Source organism: Choloepus didactylus, chromosome 6, assembly GCF_015220235.1.
Source record: "Choloepus didactylus isolate mChoDid1 chromosome 6, mChoDid1.pri, whole genome shotgun sequence".
Lineage (NCBI taxonomy): Eukaryota > Metazoa > Chordata > Mammalia > Pilosa > Megalonychidae > Choloepus > Choloepus didactylus.
In genome coordinates, this window is record NC_051312.1 from 19,286,662 (window position 1) to 19,309,800 (window position 23,139).

At 43.0% G+C, this 23,139-nt stretch overlaps 1 protein-coding gene across 1 annotated transcript; it reads left to right on the forward strand.

The window, feature by feature from the left end:
• The first annotated feature begins 579 nt into the window (after positions 1-579).
• Positions 580-23,139, forward strand: LOC119536652. The gene is given in 12 exon segments (XM_037839488.1): positions 580-653; positions 1,431-1,757; positions 3,229-3,341; positions 3,344-3,430; positions 11,481-11,572; positions 11,635-11,920; positions 11,923-12,055; positions 12,057-12,169; positions 20,351-20,449; positions 22,235-22,771; positions 22,774-22,874; positions 22,876-23,139. Coding segments are annotated over 12 exon segments (2,226 nt in total).

Below are 23,139 nucleotides of genomic sequence, written 5' to 3' on the forward strand. Positions count from 1 at the left end.
ATCTCTATCTCTATCTCTCTATCTCTCTCCTTCTCTGTATTCATTGCATTCATAATGACTCCAGCAATAGGATTAAGATTCATCCTAAAAGAGGTGGGTCACACCTTAACTGAAGTAACCTCATCAAAAGGTCCTATTTACAATGAGTTCAAACCCACAGGAATGGATTAAATTTAAGAACATGTTTTTCTGGGATATATACAGCTTCAGACCACCACACCCATCCTCAAGCACTCACCTTGACCTCTCTGGGTCATAGCCATGTTTGTCCCAAAAAGACTAGCCTCACTCGTCCAGGACCAGCATGACCACAACAAAACTAAATTCCCTTCACTCTCTTAGCTTATTAATGGTTCCTGCCCACTCGGCGGTTCTTAGTCATCCCAGTGCTGAATGCACAATCCCAAAGCTTCCCCTTCTAAACTGAGTCTGGAATTCCCTTGGCGTCTGCTCAACCCCTTTCCCTCCTGGAACAAGCATTAGGACTATTGCAATACTGATCTGTTCATGCTTACTTGAAAATTAGAGTCAGACCTGGAAGGAGCCTTAGAAGGTAAATCAGTCCTGCATTATCAAACCATGGTCCTTGTAGGAGGAGGATTCTTTGAAGCGGCCCGAGAGGCCTCTGAGAGGCGGAAGGGAAGGCCCATCAGGTAAAACTCAAGGCCACTCATGCCACTCATAAGGGGCATCTCCAGCCCATCTGTGTTTATGCACCGAGCTTCTGTGTATTATGTTATGGGAGGGTTTTGTTGTTAAAATAAAGTTTGAAAACCACTTCTTGAATCCAACATTTTCTTATCACAGGAGAGGAAACTGAGACCCAAGAAAGAGGAGGTGAATTCCCAAAACCACTGAAAGAATTCTTGGCAGGGCTGGGAATAGAATTCAAGCCAAAAGCAGAGTCAAGCTAAACCCAAAGGTCAAACCTCCCCATGCCCTGTCCCTGTAGACATGATGGCGAGCATACCCAGTCCAGGGCCTCCAGCCAACAACTCAGGAAAGCTGCCTTCTCTGGCTTGTTTTCTAGTCTCTCCCTGGAGACCTCAGGCTTCTCCTGCACATCACTGGATTCATTCTGACTCTGAAGATTATGGTGTATGAGCAGGCTCAGGAGGCTCTGGGACAGGAAGTCTGATTGCTTCATAAAAATAGGCCCCAGAGCAGGGTTCCCAGTGGGAGAGAGGAATTGAGGGGCAAGGCATGCTTCCCTCACCTGCTCAGATGGGGCTGTCTCCGCCAGGCACCGCAGCTGGGGAGTGAGGAACGTTTATTGACAGACTCAGGGCTACAGAATATGAGAAACAAGGATGAGGGCTGCTGAGGCCAGGATTTGAAGAGGGTCGCAGAGCCCTGGAGAAATCTGAAGTCATAGTCATTCAAGCAAAGTCTAGGAGCTTAGTCTCCGTCACTTTCTCCCCTTCTCTGAGGGGAGAGAAGCCTTCTGGAAGCCATAGCAGGTACTCTTGGAGTCTTGTGGAGGAAACAAGTCCAGATGCTCTGAGAACAGAGGACCCGGGCACATGCCCACAGGAAAGGACCATCCCAATGCCCCATCCAGTGGTCCTTGCAGCCCTGCTCTCAGCATTGCTCATGGTGGACACTTTCTGGGCTCCAGGCTACCTGCCAATGTCCAGGCTCTCATACAGCTCTACCAAAGGAGACGTGCTCACCAGGCTTGTGATCCCCTTACACATAGGGCTGGATCAGCCAGAAGCCAAGTTCCAGCAACCTCCAGAGCAGCCGCTGTGCCAACAGTGAGTTGTGCTCTCTATCCTTGGGGAGGGAGGAAGGGAGGAAAGGAAGGATGGAGAGAAGGAGAGAAGAATGCGGGGTAGCTACCTTCCTGGCCACTGTATGCAGCTGGGCCCTAGACAGGCCACCCACTCTCCAGGGCCTCCAAGGCAGTGAGATCCTTGGCAGGGTCTGCCCTTCACCCTGGGTGTTCCCTTGGAGTCATCTGGGGGCTTGGTGTGGAGTGAGTGGGTGGGAGGTTCAGGACAGTGCCATAGTGAGTGACTGAACCCATGCCAGACTGTGTGTCTTCAAGAAAGGCCTTCCAGACACCATCGCGGGTGGCATGGCCTGGCAGAAGGAACAGAGGGCTGGAACACATTGGCTTTTGTCTACTGCTCTCTCCAAGTTGCTGAGTAACCAAAGGCAAGTCCCTTTCCCTCTCTGGGAGTCAACTCCCCCCTCTACCCAATGCTAACGTGCCTTCAATTTAACAGAGGGCAGAGCTCAGCAACCTAAGGCCCAGGGATGGTTTCAGAATCATGGCATTTAGAGCAACAGTGAGATTCATTTATGAGAATGTTCATGGGACCAAAGAGAAGGCATCTCAAGGCTACCCTTGCCTGCAACTCTTCCCCTGAGCCCAGTTTCATAGATGTTTTATAAACTGTTTCCAAAACCTAACTGGTCTCTAACCAGATTTCAATCATTGAGCCTGGCTAGGTATCTATACAGGAAACTCACGCCATGCTTCCCAGGTCTGTCATCTTTCTTCCTGCCTGGGTCTTTGTCAAATGCATTCTGGTTTGTGTCTTTAACATTGCCTCATCACAGTCCACCTGTGCCTTTAGCTATTTGTCTGCAGGTGTGATTACCTGTATGTCTATGGCTACCTGTCTCCACCTGTGTCTGTCCAGTTCCCTACAGTCCATGTCTGCTTGTCTGTCAGTCTCATCCACATTTGAGTGGCTGACTGTGTGTGAGACCCCTTGTCTCTGCATCTGAATCATTTACCGTCCACGTGTCTGCCTGATCTGTCACATCTGCTCTGACAAATGGCTGTCTGGTGTGTGGACCCAAGGCTGTATAAGTCTCTGCATTGCTGTCAGCCTCTCTCTGCATGTCTGTGAGCCTGTATGTGTTGTGTCAGTGTATACATCTGTGTGTCTATCTGTCAATTGGTATGTCTGCATGTCCATCTCTGGGAGACTGAAAACTTTTCTCCATGTCCATCTACTTGTATCTGTCTGTCTGCTCCAGGACCCCAGTTCTCCCAAGGCTGTTTTTTCTCAGCAAATGAACATCTAAGGCCAATCCCATCTCCCATCTTGCCCTTGCTCCTCCCAAGGACACACTCCCTGGGGTAGTTTGTGTGGCTGTTTGGAAGGCTGCTGACCAGGCTGAATGCCCACAGTGCTTTACGCTCCCTAAGACTCAGATTCGATTTTTTCCCGCATATCCCAGGCCTCCTCTTTGCTGTGGATGAGGTGGAAGGGGACCTCAGGTCTATGGCTCCTGCATCTCAGGGATCTGGGTCCTGGCGACCACCCTGGCCCTGCTGTCCAACCAGCCCCGGTTCACATGCAACTTCAGCTGCAGCCCCCAGCACCACTCCTGGGTGTGATTGAGGGGGTGACCTCCCCCAAGTCAAAGCCCAAGGCTAAGTTGCTGTCTGTGTGCAAAGTCCCTCGAGTGAGAGATGTACTTAGAGAAAGGAAATCACTAGATACCCTGGCTGGGCACAGAAGGCAATAGTGCTGGAGAACAGAGCTGCAAAGGTGGAGAGAGGGGGGTTGCAGGGGGGTTGAAGGGGAGAACACAGGCTGTGACCTTGGGAAGGTCATTTCCCTTCCCTGGGACAGGGGAGCTAGGACTGGAGGGAACTGTGGGTTCCCAAACGCTGGTCCACCGGCTGGTGCTGATCCCTGATGACGTTTTCACTGGTTTGCAGCAAAATGACAAAGAAACCACCCATCAGTGTAAGGACTTTCCTCTAATCTGAGGATATATTCTTCCTATACTTTTGGTGTTAAAATGTCCTTCTCTTCTATGATCTGGCTGTAAACAGTGGTTTTAGTTTCCCACTAAATTCTCTTGGCAAAATAAAACTTTGGCAACCTTAGGCCAAACCCCTGTAATTGTTCTATTGATCTGTTAAATAGCCTGGGGCCCATGGGATAATGGTCCCTGGAGACCTGTCACCCTCTCACAGGCTACAATCTGAGGGCTGAGGACAGCACCTAAGATTTATAACCCAGGCTAGGGTGACCACATTTCACAGAAAGCTGGATAATTGGACAAGTGACAGACCATTCTACCAGACAGATTGATGTTTCTATGAAATATCTGCCTGGATTGCTTAATTGCGAGCTTTAAAGACTCCTCAAGAAATATTAAATATCCTCCCTCCAGTTTCCATGGAGGCCTCAAATGCCACAATTGAAAAGGTCATCCATTTACATGCAAACGCTTTACCCTCTAGAAGGGGTGAGGCGTGGCTATTGCCAGTCATTCACACTCTCATATAAACGAGCTTATCATATGATTTCTTCTGCAATATCAGCTGAGAATCACTTAGTAATCACAAAAATGTATCTAACATTTATTGAACATTTAATATGAGCTTTTTAGGTGCTTTACATGTATTCAAGTTCTTATGATGATTAAGTCAATAAAAGTAAAGCAGAGAAAAATGCATCACTCATATTAAGTGCTATATTGGTATTTCCTATAATCATTGTCATTATTATCTTCATCTTTATTGTCTCTTTTATTCCTCACAACTCTATGAGGGAGATATTATTACCCCCATTTTACAGATGATGACATTGAGGCTTAGAGAGGAAATGTCACTTGCACAAAATCACACAGCTAATAAGCTTGGGATTTGAACCCAGGAAATTTGACTCCAGAGGGAGGTACTGAAACAAGGAGGAAGGGCCTTTTACTGAATCAAATCACTGCCTATTTCTGTACTGATTATAATCTCCAAACTTTCACTGAGCACACTGCTCATTGCACCGAGCGTGGTACTACAGCCACACACTCTGAGGGGTATATAAGAGGCCCTAGCCCTGTCCTCAGAAACACCCACAGACTGGACAGGAAGGCAAGGGCAAGCCCAGGTAAACATAACACCCAGGCACATGCCATGGCTATCATGGGAGGACTCAGTGCAGAATCTCCCAGCCTTGGGACTCCAAACTGTAAGGCTGGGATACGGTTATGATGGCCATAGCTTCTAAGTCAGACATTGGGACCATTGGCCCACAGAGAGCTGCTTTTCTAGTTTTGTCTTTTTTTTATATATTTATTTATTTGAAAAGTCTTACAAAGGTATTGCGCCAGTTTGAATGTATTGTGCCCCCCAAAATGCCATGTTCTTTGATGCAATCTTGTGGGGGCAGATGTATTTAGTGTTGATTAGATTGGAGTCCTTTGTTTCCATGGAGATGTGACTCAATCAACTGTGAGTGAAATGCTTGATCGGATAATTTCCATGGAGGTGTTACCCAACCATTCAGGGTGGGTCTTAATTGGATCACTGAAGTACTTTAAAAAGAGCCACACAGGCCCAGACATTTGCTACAGCCAAGAGGGACATTTTGAAGAATGCACAGGAGCTGAGAGAGTAGCTGCAGCTTACAGAGACATTTTGAAGACGGCCATTGGAAGCTGATGCAGACATTTTGGAGAATACCATTTTGAAACGTAACCTGGGGGCAAGCAGACACCAGACACGTGACTTCCCAGCTAACAGAGGTTTTCTGGACACTGTATTAGTTGGGGTTCTCTAGGGAAACAGAATCAATGAGAGGTGTCTATGACTATAAAATTTATAAAAGTGACTCACACAACTGTGGGTATGCACAAGTCCAAATTCTGTAGAGCAGTCAGCAAACTGTCAACTCCAAGGAAGATGTCCGATGAACTCCTCTGGAAACGAACTGGCAACTTCGACGAACTCCTCAGAAAATGAACTGGGATCTTCAACGAACGTGTTTGATGGACTCCTCAGGAAACAAATTGGCAACTTCAACGAACTCCTCAGGAAATGCTTCACTGGGCAGCCAAAGAAGAAGTGAAGGTCCGCCACCTGTCTTGCTTATAAGTCTTCAACTGATTAATTGGATCAAATCCAGCCAATTGCATTCTCTCATTGTGGAAGACATGCCCTTTGGTGAGTCATCAGTCACAGCTGCAGTCAACTGACTGATGATTTAATAAACTAGCCTGTTGATTTATTAACCAGCCACAAACATCCTCGCAGCAATTGTTGGCCAGTGTTTGCTTGACCAGACAGCTGGGTACTATCACCTGGCCAAGTTGACACATTAACCTAACCATCACAGACACTTTATGGACTTAAGACTGTAACTGTGTAACCAAATAAACCCCCTTTATAAAAGCCGATTGATTTCTGGTGTTTTGTGAAAAGGAAGCATGAGCAAACTAGAACAGGTATCAAGATAAATCACTCTTATTGGACCTTAACTGCCTTATTTGAAAAGTTGAAGTACATGACATCAGTCCAGTGCCCATTGTTACAGGCTGCCTTGAGGTCCCACTCCAGCACAGTGGGGGGTATTAGACCTGAGCCCATCCTCCTGACAGCACCATCCCTCACCCCCACCAGACCTCCTGCCCTCATGAGATTGGGGTGGCAGTCATCACTCCCAGGTTAGGTGCCCCAATGATGGGTAAATAAAGTCTCCTGATATATTCAGCCTTGAGCTGATGATTATTCCGGTCAGCTCTGTAGCTCCAGAAGTGCCTCAGCTCAACAGATGTTTTCTGACAACTACGTGCCAGCTCATAACTCCCAAGATACTAATATGAGTAAGACCCAGTCGCCAACCTCAAGATGCTGATAGTCCAGTGGGGTGCAGGCAACGAGATGACATCATAGTTCCAGGAAAGAAGTACTCAGTCAGAAATGAATGGCCCCAGTGGGACTGGCTCATGCTGCCCAAAATCATTGCCAAAACAAGACATCACTTCTTAACTCATAATGAGAAATATAATTTCCTGAGGGGACCAAGAGGACCTTTAGAAATGCCTTTATCTGAAGCCGAATTATTCTCAAAAGGCAACTCTATGAACCTAAAATTGGGACACAAGCAAACAACTGTTCAGTTGTTGCTATGACATCAGCCTGCTCAGTCAACCAAATGCCTGGTCCAGCTGAGATACCCTCTCCCTTGCAGAGGACCAGAAACACCCAGGCAAGCTGAGTCATTCTTTAATTGTATTGTTACCTACCTGAGAGAGATGCGACATAGTTACAGTCCAGTCCTGAGGATAACCTGGCTCACCACTACATCACAGCCCAATGGGCCATTGGTGAAGAGGTCAGCCCATCAATTAGGTTAGTTCTCATCAGAATCACCCTTGGGGGCCACACACCCCAATGTCCGGAGCCTCTTACAAACTGAGCTCACTTAGAATGTAAGTGTCCTCTCTCTAATGCTGGGGTTCCCAACCCTTGTTGGATGGCGTCTTTATTTTGCCAAAATTCAAGGAAATTCCTTCATAAAAAGAAACTTATAATTCTGAATTTTTTTGTGAACCATAAATACTTTTATTATGATTTTATCTCTAATTTAGTACAATGGTAACTTCTTTCAGATTTGCATATTTGTTTGAGACTTTCTTAAAGTAAGGCGTTCACACAGTTGCTGTGCGAACTGGTTTTGAGAAACTGGAATATTTCTTGCTGCTGAATATCTTGATTTCAGATTGCAACAGGTTTTGCAAAACTGTTTTTCCCTCAGCCAAACTTTTTTGTTAAAGCTTAAATATTTTCTTTTAATTCAGTCTATAAAAGTATTCATTCACTGATCTTTTTTAAACTCATAATAGTGAATGTTTTAATTTAGTTAAAAATACACACTTAATACCACATATTATATGAAATCACATTAATTTCTACCTTAATGTTTCAAGAAATAATTTTGTTCAAACTCTACATCCATTCTCAATATCTTGTCTTCATCATTACTATAGCCATTTTTTTTTGAGTCATTGCTGATAAAAATGAAGAGGAAATTGCACTTCTTTAAACATTTTTATTTTGAAACATTCTCAAACATACAAAAAATTTACAAGTATAGAATAAAGATCTTTTTTTAATTCTTGAACCATTTCAGAGTAAGTTGTCAACCTAACAGGCCTATTACCCTGAATACTTTAATGCCTATAAACAAAGACAATCTCCTACATAACCGTCAAACAGGTATTGCCATTGATGCCTCATTACCAGCTAATCCTTGGACCCCAATTAGGTTTTGCCAAATGTCCAAATAATGTCCTTTTTAGCAAAAGGATGCCGTTGAGAATTACCTATTGCCTTTAGTTGTCATGTATCTTTAGCGTCCTTTATTTTGGAATAATGCCCCAGTTTTTCACTGGCTTTCATAATCTTGGCACTTTTGAAGATTACAGGTCAGTCATTTTGTGGGTTGTCTCATGATTAGATTCAAAGTATGCATCTTTGGCATGAATATCACAGAAGTAATACTGTATCTTTATCACTGCACCCTATCAGGTGGCACAGGATTTCTATTTGTTCCATTACTGCTGATACAGGCTTTGATAAGTTGTTAAAGGTAGTGTTTGCCAGAATTTTCCACTCTTAAGTTACTCCTTTTCTCTTCTTTATTAATTTATATCAATATGGATTCATAGTTTTCTATTCAATGGATCATAATCCACTACCATCATTATTTATTTAGACGCTTACCTGCCCTCAGATATCACCAGTAGAAGCACTTCATACTGGCTCTTGTGTCCTTTTGGCACGTCCCCCTTATACTTAGAGCATTTCTGTACTTTCTGACACAATAAAACATTCCAGGTTCATCTTGTTAAAAAAAAAAAAAAAAAAAAAAATTCAAGGAACTTCCAATTTCACTACATCTTAAGAAATTCTTAAGCATTTTGCAATAGCCATTGCTTCTCCAGACACCAATTTTGCAAAGTCCCAGAGTCCACAAAATCAAAGGAACCTCCTTATTTCACGTCTCAGAATGCCCACCCACAGAGCTAGCCTAGGAAGCAGAAGAGCTAGCAGTCACTAAGGACACAGGCTTTAAAACCAGTAAATCTGGATTTGAATCTTAACAATACTACTTACTAATGATGTGATCTTGACAAGTTATGTCATCTTGTGAGCTTCAGATTCCTCATTTAAAAAAATAATGGTGGCAATAATAAATGATGATGTATCTACCCCTTGGAGTCATCGTGGATGTTAACAAGGATAACACAGGGCCTGGTACATAACAGAGGCTCATTATTAGAAATTGTTATTGTTGTTGACAATAATGATAATAGCAATATAAGCCTAGATGCAGCAGTAGCCAGTTCCCAAGTCCTCTGTATAATTTTGCCCAATACAGGCCCAGAGAGTTACCAAAGGCTTTGAAGTAAAAGAACTTGTTTACCTATACCTGGTGAGGAACTTCCTTACAGCAGGCTGGGGAATGCCTGGCTCCGGCACTAAGTAACTTGGGGAGGAAGGGAGAGGAAGGAAGACGGGAGAGGAAGAAGAAAAAGACTCAAAAACTAAGATAAATTACATCGAGGGAAAAAGGCATGATTTGAGCAATCTGAGGAAGAAAGAGCTCAGCTCCTTGATAACACAATGGTGGTGATGGTCCTAAGGCTAAGGATAAAGGTGCGAGAATTCAACCCCAGCTTGGGGAACAGGGACCAGGAAACGCTTTATGGGTAGGGCTCTTCAATGGACAAGCCACAGCTCCTCTGTGAAAAAAAAAAAAAAATTACTCTCTTGAATTCTGTGACTGTTACTTAACTCTAATAAACAACTAACCACAGCACCATCCTGTCATGGCCCCTGAAAAGTCTCTTGCCAATGGATAGGGAAAAGAAAACTTAGGTATTCATACGGGCAACCACTTAGTTAGTCTGCCTCCTGGAAATAACTCTCTGCACTTACCTCTGTGCTTCAAAAGCCTCTCATCCTCTCTTAGATCAGAGGGGCTGGAGAGTCTACAGGCCAAGTGGACTCACTAAGATCTAGATATTTTCTTTCTCCTAATATTGAAGTTTCTCATTATTTTGCTTTAGGTGTATCTCTTCTAAATAGTTCATAACTGATTTTTTGCTATTTATTCAATTTGAGAGTGTCTGTAATAGTCTGAATCTTCACACCAGCTATCCTGTGGGAGGGTGCCTATTTCTCCCCTCTTTACCCTTGAAAAGGCAAAACACAGTGGGCACACTCAATCCATACAACCAACGAGAGTTTAATGAAGGAGCTGTTTTCAAAGTGATGGGCAGGGTTAAGAATAAAACACCCAGAAGACAGCAATAGGAGAAGCTGTTTCCATCCAGTGTGAAAGAAGTAGCAGGAAAAGGGGACCTGACCAGAGCTTTGGCCTTCCTTAGATGAAGGCGGTCATTGCCAACCCATGGCTGAGCAGGGAGGAATCGCAGGGAACAAATACCCAAGCTCACTCTCGTCCTACCTCCAGCCTCCTACTAAAAGACAGACAGCAGGGCAGCCCTTTGCTGTAGTACAGAGGGGTCAGTCTTCTGAGGGCCAGAGCAGACAGGTGGGAGAGTTCATCTAGACAGGTAAATAGAGAACTCAGCACACTCTTCTTAATTAGGATGATTTACCTTTTCACATCTACTCCAATGGCTGACATGTTTGATGTGACTCAGCCCTAATAACATTTTCTATGTCATTATACTTTCTCATTGCTTTCTATTAATAAATAGAAGCTATAATAATAGAAACAATAAATAGAAAGCATTTCTATTTCTTATTTAATTAGCATTTCTAAGTGTTCATTTATTATTTCTATTATAGTTTTCTATTTGTCCTGCTTTCTTCTTGTTTTGTTTTTGTCCTTTCCTGAGTTTTCTTAAATTTTTTTTTGACCTTTTATTTTTTCCTCTGGTGTTTTACAAGTGCTGTATCATGTTTCTATTCTTCTGATTACTCATGTTTTTAACTCAGTTGAACCTTTATTTCTCCATGATGTCACAAATTAGACAATAAATAAATATAAAACCCTTAGCACACCATTAGTTCTCTGCGGCTCCCACCACCATGGGATATACTCTCTCATCCACTGCATTCCTTCTTAAGAAGGTGAATTGACTTCTCAGACCTGGGCACACAGTCTTTGAAGGACCTGCACAAAGGCCAGATGCCTTAGTTTCTGAGTACTGCCCTAACAAAGTACCACAAACTGGGTGGTTTATGACAACAGAAATTTGTACTCTGACAGTTCTTGAAACTAGACATGTGAAATCAAAGTCTCAGCAGGGCCAAGCTTCCTCCAAAACTTCTAAAGCAGAATCTTTCCTTGCTTCTTCCAGTTTGTGGTGACCCCAGATGCTCCTTGGCTCAAGGCAGCATAACTCCAAGCTCTGCCTCTATTTTCACACATCTGTGTCTCTTTTTCCAAATGCCCTTCCTCTTTTAAGGGCACCCTAATGCAGTATGACCTCATCTTAACTTAAATAATTGTATCTGCAAAGACCCTATTTCCAAATAAGGCCACATTCTGAGGTTCCAGGTGGACATGAATTTTGGGGATGATATTATTCAATTCAGTACACTAGGTGAGATAATAACTAAAAATAAAAAAAGAGAGAAGGGGAAATAAGGCCAAGTCACAGGGCAGCTGGTCTGAGTACTTGTGAGTATAGAGCATGGGATGCTCAGGTGTCTTGGCCAGGAATATACAGCCCAGTTTTTCCCCCGACTGGCCATGGATCTCAATACCCCAGATTCTCCAAACATTTCTATTTCCTATCCTTCCTATGCATAGGACCCAGCCATGCCCACCAGCAGCCCTGGGTCCTGGATAAGCTCTTGAGTCACTTTCACTGAACCAGGGTGGGACTGGTGGGCTTGCACAGTGGCATCAGCAACTGCAGGTGAAGATGGGGCACATGGGTGGCTGCCTGGCCTTCTCAAAGAAAATCAGCAGCCCAGGCAACGGGACCAGCAGTGCAGCTGACCTCGTCACCTCATCGTCTGCCACCAACATCATCATCTGTGACTGTTACCATTTTCACTTCAGACTGACGGCTGAGGCCCTGTGGGAGAAGAATGGGACTGGGAAGATAAGGATCCTCTCTGACTCCTTCTCCTCCAAACCCTTGATGCTGGACCATGGGGACCAGAAGTTGCTGAATGGCAGCTTGAACTGACCATATACCCAGGAACAGTGCCCAGCTTTGAGGACTTCCTGTTGGAGCTGCGCCCAGCCACATACCCAGGCAACAGTTTGGTGAGGAAGCTGTGGGAGGAGCTACAGGGATGCAGGTGGCCTGGATTAGGGGCTTCCACCCAGAGAAGGGGCCCAGAATTGCATGGGCCTTGAGAACCTGGCAGCTGCCCACTTGTCTGCCTTCAGACTTCCTAATCTGATACCATTTAACAAGCCTGCCTGTGGCTAGAGCCCTGCTGATAGCCTATCGGAATATGATGTCCTGCTCCCCAAAAGAGAGACCATTTCTAGGAGATGCATGTGCCAATGCACAGGATGCCAGGCCTTGGCAGGTGAGCAACTAAGATTTCCTACAGAATACATGTCCATCCTTGCTTGATGTGAGTCATAGAATAGCAGAGAGGCAGTGTGGCCTAGTGAAAGGAGCACTGGCTTTAGAACCAAAGGGACTTGGGCTCAAATACCAAAATGGCATTTATGTGTGACCTTGTCACTAACCTTCTCTGAGTGTCACCTTTCTCCTCTGTGACTCTAATAACACATACATTGTACAGTTATTATGAGACTAAAAGCTCATGCATATAAACACCTGCACATTATCAGTGCACATTATCAACTGCAGTGTTTCCATGGTGGTATGTTGCTACTGTCAATAATGTAATGATGTGAGAACTGCAAGGAACTTTAGAAATCAGCTGCTCCAGCCCCCTTTGGATTGCAGTCAGGAATCTGAGAATCAGAAGAGAGAAGATCACAAAAATAAAATGGGAGCAGAGCCAGGATAGAACCCCGTTGTCCTGATGTCCAGTTCATTACATGACAATGCGAATACGCAACAAAGACATTGTGAGGTCCATAGCTGGAAGGAATCAATCAAAAATGAAAATGGGAAGGCAGGGCAAGATGGTAGCATAAAGAGGTGTGGAATTAAATTAGTTCTCTGGAAGAATTAGCATATAGCCAGAAACAACTAGTAAATAGTCTGGAAAAACTGTTGGGGGACATCTGTGACTGGACACACATCATACACCAGTCTGGAATGGGTGGAATGGCTGAGATCTCAGCATAAGAACTGTAAGTAAAGCTCCCAAACTGCAGAGCTGGCAACCCACCCCACCGGAATGTCAGGCTGTGCTGAAACGCTTCCCTGTGGAAAAAAGAAGCAGTCTACTAGGAGGAAGGGAAGGTAGCTCAACCAAGCTCCAACTGCAGTTTTAGTTGACAAATTTGGACTACTGAATACAAGCTATGAGCACAGATAAACCTGGAGCAAGCAGGAAATGAAACCAAGGTTTCTCCCGACAGAGAGGAGGTGGGGCTGACAGAAAAAAATACAAAAATAGATAAAAACAGAGGCTTTTGGAGTCAGCTGAGATCAGAATACTGAAAAAGGGCTGTGTGCCAAGAAAAGGGGCACATAGAACCAAGCACCAACTCTGGTTCTTGACTGGTAAGTGGGGGGGCTGGGGACTGGCTCTGAAAGGGGGGGGGTCTTTCTTTTTTCCTTTTTTTCTCTCATTCTAAGTATCTCATTAGAGAGAGCCTCAAGCATTTTCAATTGTCAGTGCTGACCCAGGCAAGGGTAGAGCTAAGATAGTTAGAGAGACAAAAGAAGAAATCAAATGTAGGAAATAAATCACTAAAGGGCTTATTTTCCCTAAGAAAAGCAGGAGGTGGGGCCCAGCTCAACTGGTTGCCCTCCCTCAGAGAACTCAGACCTTAGGGCCTGGGGAAAAAGAAAACAAAACAGAAACAGCTTAAGCTTGGCTTCTGACAACCATAGCCCCTGGCAGGAACAGGGTCTACTGAGAATTAAAGGCAATGCATCTCTTTATGCTGGTAGGGAGCTGTGTGCTGACAAGCACAACCTGCTGGGCAGCATAGGAAAAGTATAGGGTCTAGAGGCCTCACAGGAAAGTCTGACAAATTTCTGGGTCTCATCCTCAGAGAAACGTGATACTGATTGCACCCTCTTCCTGAGACCTGGGCCCATCTGGTCTGGGAAAATCTGATTGGGCTAATCAAGGAAACCAGATGCATAGACAACCAAAAATTAAAACAAAGATATGACCCAGTCTAAGGAACAAACTTACACTTCAATTGAGATACAGGAGTTGAAAAAACTAATTAAATATCTTCAAACAAATATGCTAAATCAATTCAAAAATCAAATTAATAATTTGAGGGAAGATATGACAAAAGAGATGAAGGACATAAAGAAGACATTGGGCAAACATAAGGAAGAACTTGAAAGTTTGAAAAAACAATCAGCAGAACTCCAGGGAATGAAAGGCACAATAGAAGAGATGAAAAACACAACTGAGACATACAACAGCAGATTTCAAGAGGCAGAAGAAAACACTCAGGAACTGGAGAACAAGACACCTGAAATCCTACACACAAAAGCATAGATAGGGCAAGGAATGGAAAAATATGAGCAATGTCTCAGGGAACTGAATGACAAAATGAAGTGCATGAATGTATGTGTCATAGGCATCCCAGAAAGAAAAGAGAAGGGAAAAGGGGCAGAAACAATAATGGAGGAAATAATCACTGAAAATTCCCATCTCTTATGAAAGACATAAAACTGCAGATCCAAGAAGCTCAGTGTACCCCAAACAAAATAGATCCAAATAGACCTACTCCAAGACACTTAATAAGCAGATTATCAAATGTCAAAGAGAGAATTCTGAAAGCAGCAAGAGAAAAGCGATCCATCACATGCAAAGGAAGCTCAATAAGACTGTGTGCAGTTATCTCAGTAGAAACCATGGAGGCAAGAAGGCAGTGGCAGGATATATTTAAGATACTGAAAGAGAAAAACTACCAACCAAGAATTCTATATCTGGTAAAACTGTCCTTCTAAGCTCAGAATACTGAAAAGGGGCTGTGTGCCAAAAATGAGGGAGAGTTTAAAATATTTTCAAACAGACACTGAGAGAGTTTTGTGAACAAGGGACCAGCTCTACAAGAAGTAGTAAAGGGAGCACTAAAAGCAGATAGGAAAACACAGGAGAGAGAGGTTTGGAGAAGAGAGCACAAATGAAGACTATCAGTGAGAGTAAAAAAAGAGAGGGAAAATAAAATAAAATTAAGATAAAATAAAATAAAATAAAGTAAAATAAAATTTTCCTAGTGTAAGGAAAAAGGTCAAAATAGATTGGGGTGATGAATGCACAACTATATGATGGTACTGTGAACAGCTGATTGTACACCATGGATGACTGTATGGAATGTAAATACATCTCAATAAAACTGAATTTTAAAAATATATAAAATAAAATGAAAGACACAAATTCGAAAAGTCAAAATGGTAGACAGTAGACATTATGTTGAGTGCAATTAGCCAGAAACAAAAGGACAGATACTCAGTGGACCCACTAATATAAACTAACATTGATGAGTAAAATTTGAGAGTTAAAGTTGAGAACACAGGCTATCAGGAGATAGAAAGAGGTTAGAAATTGGGCATTTGATGCTGAAGGAGTACATACAGGTAAACAGGATTGATTGTATAGATCCAGAAATGGATAGCATAATACCATGTGATGGTTCAGTAAGTACACTGAACAAAGATGAGTGTGAGTTTGGTTGAAAGAGGAAGGCTAGGGGCACGTATGACACCAGAAGCAAAGATAGAAAATAAAGCCTGGGACTGTATAACTTAGTGAAACTTTGAGCGGTCAATGATGGTGATTAAATGTACAAATATAAGAATGTTTTTAAAAGAGGGAGAACAAATGAATGTCAACATTGCAAGGTGTTGAAAATTGGATGGCACAAGGGAAAAAAATATAATCAATGCAAACTAGAGTCTATAGTTAATGGTAACATTGTAAGATGCTTCCATTAATTGTTACAAAGGCAATATAGCAAAGCTAAATGTCTGTAAGAGGGGGTTATAAGGGAGGGATATGCGATTCTTGGTGGTGGTGGTGTTGTCTGACCTTTTCATTGTATTTTACTTTATTTTTATTTTTCTTCTATCTTTTATATTTTTATTTCTCATTTTTTTCCTGCTTTTCCTCTTCCCTTGTGGAAGAAATGGAAATGTCCTCATATGGGTTGTGGAGGTGAATGCCTAGCTATGTGACTATACCAGGAATCATTGATTGTTTACTTAGAATGGATCGTATGGAGTGTGAATAAAACTATTTAAAAAGTAAACAGAGGGATACAGTGTTGGAGAAAATGTGGAGAGAGGGATGTACCTATTCACTGTTGGTAGGGAAGTAGAATGATGCAGCCTGTTTGGAAGGTGGTGCAGTGGTTCCACAAGAAGCTAACTATGGGGTTGCCATGTGGTCCTACAATGCCATTATTGGTTATATACTTGGAAGAACCGAGAGCAGGGACATGAATGGACATTGCACAGTGGTGTTTATGGCAGCAGTATTCACAATTCACAAAGGATGGAAGTGAACTATGTGTACAGTGACCGATAAACAGAATGGTGAACTGTGGTGTATACATTCAATGGAATATTTAACAGCAGCAAGAAGAAATGAATTTGTGAGGTATGCAACTAGCTGAGTGGATCTTGAGGATAGTATGTTGAGTGAAATAAGCCAAAATTGAAAAGATAAACATTATAATGCCTCACTAATGTGGACAAACTATAATGTACGAACTGAGAATTGAATCTGGGAGCATAGATTATCCAAGGAATACTTATGGTAAACGTTCCTAGATATAACCTCTTACAGCAGTCACCTCTATTCCTGAGTTGTAATGGTTATTTCTAAATTCTGAGATGATGAGCTGTTTGTGTATAACCTGGTCAGTTCCTGGAACTTCAGGTATCTGTGTGACACCTGAGACTCAGAGCTAGAGTTCAGCAGCTATGAATGTCAGCATTACCCCATGCAGCAAATGTTAAAGAAGCTGAAAAAGAGATCAGACTTTAATTAGAGAGATGAACAAAATGAACTTGGTTAGGACTAAGGTAAACCAGACTAAAGGGAAAAGGATGATATTGAGTGTGTTTTAAAACATCAACTTCTATGTGAGACCAAAGGAATTGATGTTTATTTGGTGAAAAATCTATATTTCCTGTAGCATGCTATATAATTTAACCTGGAATGGTCAGTTTATTCAAACACCATAATTACATGGAACATTGAATAGGGGGTGAGATCTGGTTGGTTTGTATAGGTTAGCCTGAAGCCCTCATACATCTCAGAGTAATTTAGGCAGAGAATAAAAACGTATTTGCAAAGCCCCCTTGAGAGACTGGGGGAAAATTGGAAATATTAAACTTCCCCACCTGGGGAATTCCTGATATTCTCATAAGTATTGGGGACTACCATTGAAGAAAGCCAAGCCCTCAATCTCGGGGCTTGCCCTTATGAAGCTTGTTATTACAAAGGAGGGGCTAAGGCTATTTATAATTTTGCCTAAGAGTTACCCCCTCCCCCCCCACCCCAGCCTGAGAATCTCTTTCGTTGCTCAGATGTGGCCTCTGTCTCTCTAAGCCAACACAGCAGATAAACTCCCCCCTATGTGGGACATGACTCCCAGGGGTGTAAATCTCCCTGGCAACATGGGACATAATTCCTGAGGTGAGCCTGGACCTGGCATCATGGGATTGAGAAAGACTTCCTGACCAAAAGGGAGAAGAGAAATTAAAATAAAGTCTCAGTGGCTGAGAGATTTCAAACGGAGTCGAGCGGTTATTTTGGAGGTCATTCTTATGCATTATATACATATCCCTTTTTAGTTACTAGTGTATTAGAATAGCTAGAAGGAATGCCCAAAACTGTTGAACTGCAAACTAGTATCCTTGATTCTTAAGGGTGGTTGTATAACTGTACAGCTTATATGGCGTGACTGTGTGATTGTAAAAACATTGTGGTTCACATTCTGTTTATCCAGTGTATGGACAGATGAGTAGAAAAAAAGGGGGACAAAAAGTAAATGGGTGTTCTTTCATACTTTCATTTTTATTCTTATTTTCATTTTTATTTCTTGGAGTAATGAAAATGTTCAAAAAATTGATTGTGATGAATGCACAATTATATGATGATACTGTGAACAACTGCTTGTACACTTCAGGTGATTGTATGGTATGTGAATATATCTCAATAAAATTGCATTTTAAAAAAATGAAAATGGGAAATCTGTGGTATGGAACTTGCACTCCAACAACCCCACCCATTCTTCTGCTGCTGCTCAGTGATGGGGGCAAGAAGGGAAGGCAGGTGAGTCTTCCTCCTTGTTGTCTGAAAGGTAATGCTACATCCATCCCAAAGGAGGATGAATTAGGTTTGGGAGGGCAAAGGCCTCAGCCAACAATGTCAAGAAAAGAGCATTGGGATTTCAGCCAAAAGAGCTGGGTCTGGGTCCTTGGCTTTTCACCCATCTGATGTATAACCTAAGATGAGTCTCTTTGCCTCTTTGGGCATTTAAGTTACTTTGGTCAAAAGACCTAGAAAGGACCTTGACTTATAGAACTACAGAAGTTTTAAGAAGGTTGATGGTATTCTCATCAGTGTTCATTTAATGTGAGTTTTAAAAGGCTGTCAAAAGTTAAGCAGGTTGATGAAAGTTTAACAATTGGCTGTAATGAACCAAGAATTTTTACAGTGTGTTCCCCGGACCCTCAGAGTCCTTTAGAGAGGACATAAGAGCTCCAGCTGATGAGGCATTTGTTCCAGCAGGGAGAGCCTAGGGGGTGCAGCTCTAGACTTCCACAGCTGCCTGCAACAACCAGAGTTTTTCTATTTTCTTTGCCGAATATATTAGTGTAAAGCATAAGATTTTACCTAAAAAATACAATTTCCCCTAATTTTTCTTTAAAAAGTAGCAAACAAATGGACTAGACCAGGGTTCAGCAAACTTTTTCAGTAAAGGGTCAAATACTAAGTATTTTAGGCTTTGCAGACCATACCAATTCTATCACAACAGCTCAACCCCGACATTGGAGCAAAAAAGCAGCCATAGACAATCCATTAACAAATAAGCATGGCTGTGTTCCAACCAAACTTTATTTATGGACACTGCAGTTTGAATTTTATATATTTTCCATGTGTCACAAAATATTCTTTTTTCATTTTTATCAAGTAATTAAAAATGTGAAAACCATCATTAATTCACAAGCCATACAAAAACAGGTGGCAGGCCAAATGTGGTCTGTGAGTTGTAGTTTGCCAGCCTCTAGGCTACATGATCTCCAGCAGAAGGGAGATCTGCTGCCTTTTCAAAATATTCATTTAATATGATACCAGCAGTCTAGGTATAGGATAGAGAGCTGCCTCCTACTGGTTCATTAGAGCCAATTGTTAAATTTTCAGAATTGTGCAAGCAGCATGCTAAACCGTTGGTAGTTTGAAATTGGCCATGGTGGGAATTGTTGCACCATGGAAATCAGCAAATGCTATAAATCCTGGATTTTTTTTCCAGAGAGCCAGTTGTTCAACATTTAGTGGCACACTGCCATAAATAACCAAGCAAAGTTATAGAAATGAAACCAAAGTACAATAAAAGTCCTATGAATGTTAAAAGGAGGTCTTCAAACTAAGCACAGATTCTTTAAGATGAGTTTTTGGTATTCTCATCAGTGTTCATTTAACATGAGTTCTTAAAGGCTATAAGAATAATAATAGTTAACACTTTTTTGAGTATTTTTCTGTGCCAAGTAAAGTTCTAAGCATGCGATATATGTGAATACATATATAATCTTCTTGATGACCCTGCGAAGGGTCTGAATTTACAGATGAGGAAATTGGGAGGAAAAGCAACTAGGGAAAAATGAGTCCCTTGAAATGCAAACGAAGGACTTGGTGAGCTCAGAGTTGGGGACACACTCCCAGATTAATACTTCAGAATTTTATCCCATCTCACTAGTGCTGTGTGTGCACAATGTTCCAGGCAGCATGGTGTCTGACTCTCTTGCATTATTTTATTTAACCTTCACAGTATCCTCATGGGAGATATTATTATTATCTCATTTGGCTAAAGAGGAAACTGAGGCTTAGAAAGGTTAAGTCCAAGGTCACCAAGACCATAAATGGCAAAACTAGAATTCCAACCCAAGCCTATCTCCCCCATGAGATATCCTGCTGTCTTCACCAGACTGTGAAATCCCTGATGGCTCAGGCCATTCTTACTTACTGCCATTTCCCTATACCCTTTACAATACCAGATACCTAGAGCATATCGATAACTGAGCAAAAGAGGTAGGGAAGAAAAAGAAGAAAGAGAGGAGGAAAGCAAAAGGAAGGAAAGAGGGGTTTCATTTAAAAAAAAAAAAGGAGGGAGAGAGAAAGAATGGAGGGTGGGGAACAGTAATAATGCAACTAATTCCTCTAAGACTTGATTGCACAATGCTAGTCCATCTCCCCTGCAGTCTCCCCAGCACTCTCCCTCTCCTCTTAGGCATAGGGTCCTTATTCCATCTGCAGGGAAAAATGTCCTACGGGAACCAGGAAGTCAACCCTATCTGAGAAGCCAGACTGCTATGCCAATCTCCCCTCCCCCAGGAGAAATCGCCATGGCACCAGGTAATGAGGGAGGCTGGCCCTTGGTTAGAGTCATCTGCCAGTAGCTGGGGAAGGAGGGGCTGCAGAACTGATGTCCACATCAAGGGGCAATTCCTTTCATGAGAAAGCAAAGTCCAGGAAAGAGAAAGACAAAAAGGTGATGTCAATGTGCCCATCTCACATGTTACACCAAACCCATTAAAGGTTATACAGTCATTCTTTCTCTCATCAACCATGAGTTGTCTAGATCCTGTGCCTGGCTTAATGTCTGGTACATGGCAGGCATTCCATGAATGTTGAATAAATCTCCCTAATGACTTAATCTGTATTTTACTAAAATGTCATTCATTTAACAGGTATCAACTGGCACCTGCTATATGCAGCCACTGTGCTAGGTGCAAGGGAAGCAACAAATAATAAGGCACAGCTTCTGGACACACAGAGCTCATGACCTATTAAAGGAGACTAGCACAGCTCTGGTCTATCAGCAAAGAAACTAGGCTACAAAATAACAGTTCAAGCATTGAGCCATGAGAGCACAGAGGAACAATTAATTCTAACAAAGGGTACGTAGGGAAACATTTCACTGGATGGGGTGGCATATGATATAGGCCTTGAACAACAAGTGGGGTTTCAAAAGCAATGAAGCATGAAAAAGATATTCCAGACAAAGGAGTAAGTTAGAAAAGGCTCAAGGCATGAAAGCTATAAGGAGCCCAGACTGATCCATCACAGTATAGACTGTGATGGGAGATATAGGCAGGAAGCAAGGAAGTGAGTAGCCAGATCATGGAGGGCCTTACATGTCAGTCTGAGGAGTGTGAACTCTATTCTGTGAGAAACGAGGAGTCACTGAATTACTTGAGTAGAAAACAGTGTGCATTTCAATATGTGCTTGGGGAGATTGACAGACAACAGATGTACTGAGGAGAAAGACTGGTGCAGGAAGGCTAAGTTCAGAATCCAGGCAATTGTTGTGTCAGAGGTTTGGATGAGGTCTCTCCTCGCACTGCAAACTTTCCCCAGGAAAGACGGGGACTTCCGGGAATATGCCCATTTAAGATAATGGAGCTACTGAAAAAAGCTGAGGAGGAACCACCAGAGACTGAAGAGAGGATGAGGGAAATGATAAAAAAGAAGAAAATCTTGGACTTGGAGATTAGGAGGACATTGAATCAAAGAGCCTAATAACATGGAATTACAATCAAAGCAAAGGAAAAGGTCAAATGAGAATCTATGACTGCTCCAGGACTCCAGCCACAAAGTCTGTCCATATCACTATGGAATGCAAAGCTCTGATAAGTTCTGTCAATGAATTCATTTAGAGAAGGATGGCTGAATTAAAGAGAGAGAGAGAGAGAGAGAGCACGTGCGCGTGCGTGCTTGTGTACATAGTAAGGGCCCCATAAACATTCCTTAAATTAAATAGACTCATGAATAAATAAATGCAGAAAGAAATTAGCTATGACTGTGAATTATGATGTTGCCAAAGTGACTGTTCAATCCAAAGGGATGAGGCCTAGCTAGGAGGAGTTAGAGCTTCTGTGGGTTGCTGTCTCAATGTTATTTTACTATAGTCTGATGCATGATAAGCAGCTGCTGTCAGGATTTCTGCCATCTGTGTCTTTGGCCCTGAATCTGAGGACATCAGGCAATCTGGAAGACCCATCATAATTAGAATGAAATGCACTGAGCCTGCTGGAAAAACCGTCACAAGTCATAACTGCTCGGCCTTGGGAAAGTTTCCAGAAACTTCAGATCCTTCCTCACTCTGTTCTCTGACCCAGTTTCTCTTTCTCCTGTCAGCTAGTGCTGCATATCAGAAGTGCCCTGGGGACAAGTGGCCCAACATGGGGAAGAACCAGTGCATTTCCAAAACCCTTGACTTCTTGTCCTACCACAAGCCCCTCAGCACAGTGTTGGCTGTCTGCAAAGCCCTGCTCTTCCTCCTTGCCCTGGCCACCTTAGGCATCTTCACTTGGCACCACCACACCCCCAGTTCCCAAGCAAATAACAACCAGCTCAATGACCTTCTGCTGTCCTCCTTGGCACTCTGTTTCCTCTGCCCCTTCTTGTTCATTGGCCACCCAGGCTCCATCACCTGTGCTGTGTGCCAGGTGGCCTTTGGTGTCACCCTCACAGTCTGTGTGTCCACTGTGCTGGCCGAGACCACCATAGTGGTGGCAGCCTTCCATGCCACCCAGCCAGACACCAGGATTAGGAAGTGGGCGGGGCTGGTTTTCCTTAGCATCATCTGCATTGTCTGTTCTCTGGTCCAGGCAGCCTTGGGTACACTCTGGGTGACCAGATGGCCTCCACAGCCTGTGAATTCTTCAGAGCCCGGATCCACATGACTGTAAAGTGTGATGAGGGCTCCTTTGAACTGTTCAATGTCATGCTGGGCTCCATAGGTTTGCTAGGTCTGATCAGCTTGCCGGTGGCCTTCCCCTGCCCGCCAGCTGCCTGACACCTTCAACAAAGCCAAGTCTACCATTCACAATATATTGGTCTGCTCCTGTGCTTGGGTGTCCTTCTTCCCTGCCCACATGAGTGCCTGCAGCAGAGACAGAGTGGCTGTGGAAATCTCTGCCATCTTGGCATCAAGAACAGGCCTGTTGTCTTGCCTCTTCTTTCCCAAACGCTACAACATCCTGCTCCACCCTGAAAAGAACACAAAAGTAGCAATGCTTGGCAGACACCACCTCAAGTGA